The sequence below is a fragment of the Salvelinus alpinus genome, chromosome 10 (genome assembly GCF_045679555.1).
Source record: "Salvelinus alpinus chromosome 10, SLU_Salpinus.1, whole genome shotgun sequence".
Classification (NCBI taxonomy): domain Eukaryota; kingdom Metazoa; phylum Chordata; class Actinopteri; order Salmoniformes; family Salmonidae; genus Salvelinus; species Salvelinus alpinus.
The window spans coordinates 58,088,491-58,092,102 of NC_092095.1; the positions used below are offsets into that span (position 1 = coordinate 58,088,491).

Below are 3,612 nucleotides of genomic sequence, written 5' to 3' on the forward strand. Positions count from 1 at the left end.
CGGGATACGTCTGTTCCCATCGAAACTATATAAGCTCTCTGAGATGGCTTGAAGTATTTGGGTTAGAAATACTGTTAACAGTGTTCTATTTTTCCTACTTTACTACTGTTAAAGCAACACTGCTCTCTAGTGGTGGTAGTGGAACCCAGCTGTATTCAGATGTGTTGCAGTTGATTAGGAACCCGCTGTCCCGTCCGTCATGATTATCCCAATAGATAATGACAATCTAATTCATTACCCTCTATGACTGGACTGTCTGATAGAGTCCAGAACTGGTTGCAAATAATCAGTGGAATTAAATGTAACAACTCCCAATGAGACTGTAGCCTTTTTATTCAAAGCTAATCACAGTTGATTTTTCCAAATGTATTTAATGTGGTCCATCTGTATTACTCTGTGAGAGCCATAAGACTTGACCATGGTATCAGTCACTACTGGCTCTTGTTATAGACTGAACATGGAGGTCTGAGCCTTTATGGCACTGGAGTCACTGCATGGTTCATTCCCAACTTCCTCTCTGGCTGTTTCCCCCCTCAGTCACTACATTGGCACTTTGTGATGGCACCTCCGCACTGTTCGTCCAATCAGGATGAAGAGTAGTGCTGCCAGCAGGAAGAAGAAGACGGAGACGGGAGCAAACAGGAAGGAGAGGCCGTATTGGACGCTGAGGTGGTAGACTGTTGGACACTGAGAGGAGTGTTGTTGCTGGGCAGCGTAGTCCTCCAGAGTGTCCAGTACCTGGGTCCAGACTACATACATCATTATTACAACCAGGAGACATAGATCTGGAGAGAGGAGAGGGACAGGGGGGGGGGGGAAGAGGGAAACATTCAATAAAAGTTAATAGAACATAAATGTGTCTCCTGATTAGTGGCAACCCGTCATTCAGGGCAAATGGGGATGCCTGTTTTACATGTTATTTTGGCATTAATACGTGTCACATATCAGTTTGCAAACAATTAAAAATATATAATAATGTTAATAAAGCCGCATACAAACTACGGCAGCTTTGACTGGACTGATCATGTCAACATCATACTTTCAAAATCTTGGCTAGCAAGCTAGCAGTCATCATCATGAATCAAGTCAGAAATCTACTGGCAAATGTTTTTAAATCCTTGTCATATGAGAAGAAATAACGAAGAGAAATGATAGATAAAATGTACAGGTGCTCATCGGCCATTGGACATTACACAACAAGTTGAAAATGGCAAATTCAACAATGAGTGGTTTGGAAGGAATCAGTGGCTAACTACAAGCATTGCAAAGCAATCACTAGCCTGCTATTCAGACGAGTGGGTGTATGGTCCCAAGTCTGGGTTTAAGGGTCTCTTTTCCAAGCTTAAAAAGATAAACAAAAAGGATAAGCCCGTTTTAGAGAAATGTAATCATTGAGTATTATAAGAGCCTTCATTGTCTGAAAATATGCCCCTTAGATTTATCCTATCATTTTTGACTTGGTGTACAGGGAGAATAATGTAAAAACGGCCCATGTTCTGAATTCTGTTGTGCATTTGACTACGTCCGTCCTAGCTCGCTCATTCATGTCTTAATCGAAATTAGGGATGGCCTCATATCCCGTTATGCCATAATTTGTACATCTCAATTGTCAGTAGAAACCACATTTGTTTAAACAAGTCAGCCATATCAGCTATGTTTTTTTTAAAGAAAGTAAATGAGGCTGAATGAACTGTTTGGCTGCCAGACAAGGCTCCGCTGATAGCCAGGTGTAGCAGTGGTAAGGTATTGGGACTGCTGTTGGGACTCTGCTGTTGGGACAGCTTTATGTAGGCACCCTGTGTGGGCACCGTTTGTCACCGTTCTAGTGTAATTCATGTAAAACAGATGCTAAAATCGGCACTGCTCCAAATTGAACTTTGAGCTTCATGTAAAGTTGAGTGGACCCAACCATAGCTAGTAACTGATGATCGTGTTCCCTTGCTCTGATCAGACGATGCATGCATCAACCAATGGTTGCGTGCTACATCATCGACTATGCCTTCTGGCACCAGATTTCTATAACATATGATGTGGTTAGCTGATATGTAAAAATACCTATCCAGGCATTGTAAGATTTGGCATGCGTCAGCAATGTCTGAGCAGAGGAACACAACCGATAACTCACCTCCAGTGAGCAAGAGTGCCCCGCCTACTTTGTAGAGCCTGTGGCTGGCCAATGGAGAGGCACAGATGATGACAAACCCACCAATCATAACAGTGACCACGCCCACTAGAAGGAAGATGCTCCAGAAGGCTCTGTAGACGGCATCGTCAGGTGCCTGGTAACCCGTGCTTTGCTCAGAAGCATAAAATGGGAAGAGGTAGGCAGGCACACAGACCTTTTGGTGTGGTTGATTGGCTTTGAAAAAAAATGTACGTTGTCTTTTTTTAGTTCATTATATTACAGTTCAGGTCATTCTTGTCATTCATCAATGAATGTATTGTCTGCTACAGTATTTCTATTTCATAAACAGGTGAAAAGAACTCTCATACTTACTTATCCAGAAGTGCCACATCATGTCCTCCTCTCTCCTCCCACTGAAGGAGCACCTCCAGAAGAAGCCCTGGTGGAAGTATGTCACAGTGTCCTGATCCTCCATCTCCCCCTCCCCAGGTCTGAGGGCCCCAGCCTCCCAGGTCTCTGATGCACCCCCAGGGCCACAGGTCTCCAAGGCCAGCAACCAGTAGTCTGTCCCAAAGGAGAGCATCAGGGACAGGGCCCCCAAGCCCCCGAAGAACCCAGCTAGGAAGAGGAGCACACTCAGCCTCTCAGCAGGAGACATGACCTATCTGGCCTATCTGTCTTCAGTCGGTCAGTCAATTGTGAAGGTTTGTCAGTCTATCAGTGTGTCGGGTGTTCGTTCGGTCTGGCCGTCTGTGCGTCTGTCTTTCTGCGTCACTGTTTCTCTGTTCGGATGTTTGTCTGTCCTCCAGTCGGTCGATTCGTCTATCGGCTTCGTCCCCACCAATAGCAGGACAGAGAAGGAGCCAGATACTATCCTACGTACTGTAGCAGACCTATCCGCCTTGATTTCCATTAGTAAATCCTCAAATACTTTGTCATAGGGGTGTGTCCAGGGGCAGAGCAAATATAACTGTCCGATGACCATCCAATCAGAAGTATCGTGTTTGACATGGAGGCTTCTAAACAGGAGCTGGTTATTTATGCTTCGTCTATTCCCAGCAACTCCCACTCACCAATCAGATGTTGTGGAGAGACCTGTGTGTGTGTGTGTGTGTGTGTGTGTGTGTGTGTGTGTGTGTGTGTGTGTGTGTGTGTGTGTGTGTGTGTGTGTGTGCGTGCGTGCGTGCGTGCGTGCGTGCGTGCGTGCGTGTGTGCGTGAGATGGTATAAAAATAATCACTGTCGTCATGCGTGTGACACTTACAGGGATACTGTTGCAATGTTTTTACACACATAAAAATAGAAGTGTGTGTGTTGTAGTGTACCGTCTGGCACTCAGACCTCTGATGGAACCCTCTATCTGAGTGTCGCAGCAACTGCTTTTGTCCCCAAAATTCAACAAAATGAACAGATGTCTAATAAAACGTTTATTTTTCGAAACAGGAAAAACAGGATACATTTACAGTACATACTGTATACACTGCCTTC

At 44.8% G+C, this 3,612-nt stretch overlaps 1 protein-coding gene across 1 annotated transcript; it reads right to left on the minus strand.

Moving 5' to 3' along the window:
• Window positions 1-315: 315 nt before the first annotated feature.
• LOC139531377 (transmembrane protein 182-like) lies at window positions 316-2,896 on the minus strand. The gene is made up of 3 exons (XM_071327837.1): window positions 2,498-2,896; window positions 2,126-2,359; window positions 316-785 (listed from the first exon to the last, which is right to left on the minus strand). Exons 1-3 carry the CDS (start codon window positions 2,781-2,783, stop codon window positions 541-543), a joined length of 765 nt encoding a protein of 254 aa, XP_071183938.1. The 5' UTR covers window positions 2,784-2,896; the 3' UTR covers window positions 316-540.
• Window positions 2,897-3,612: the final 716 nt, after the last annotated feature.

Excerpts from the sequence above, each read along its gene's own strand:
- LOC139531377 (XM_071327837.1), bottom strand. The coding sequence starts at position 2,783 with ATGTCTCCTGCTGAGAGGCTGAGTGTGCTCCTCTTCCTAGCTGGGTTC. Across the intron at positions 2,360-2,497 it reads GATGTGGCACTTCTGGATAA|CCAATCAACCACACCAAAAG; the intron begins GTAAGTATGAGA and ends TTTTTTTCAAAG. Across the intron at positions 786-2,125 it reads GGCACTCTTGCTCACTGGAG|ATCTATGTCTCCTGGTTGTA; the intron begins GTGAGTTATCGG and ends TCCTCTCTCCAG.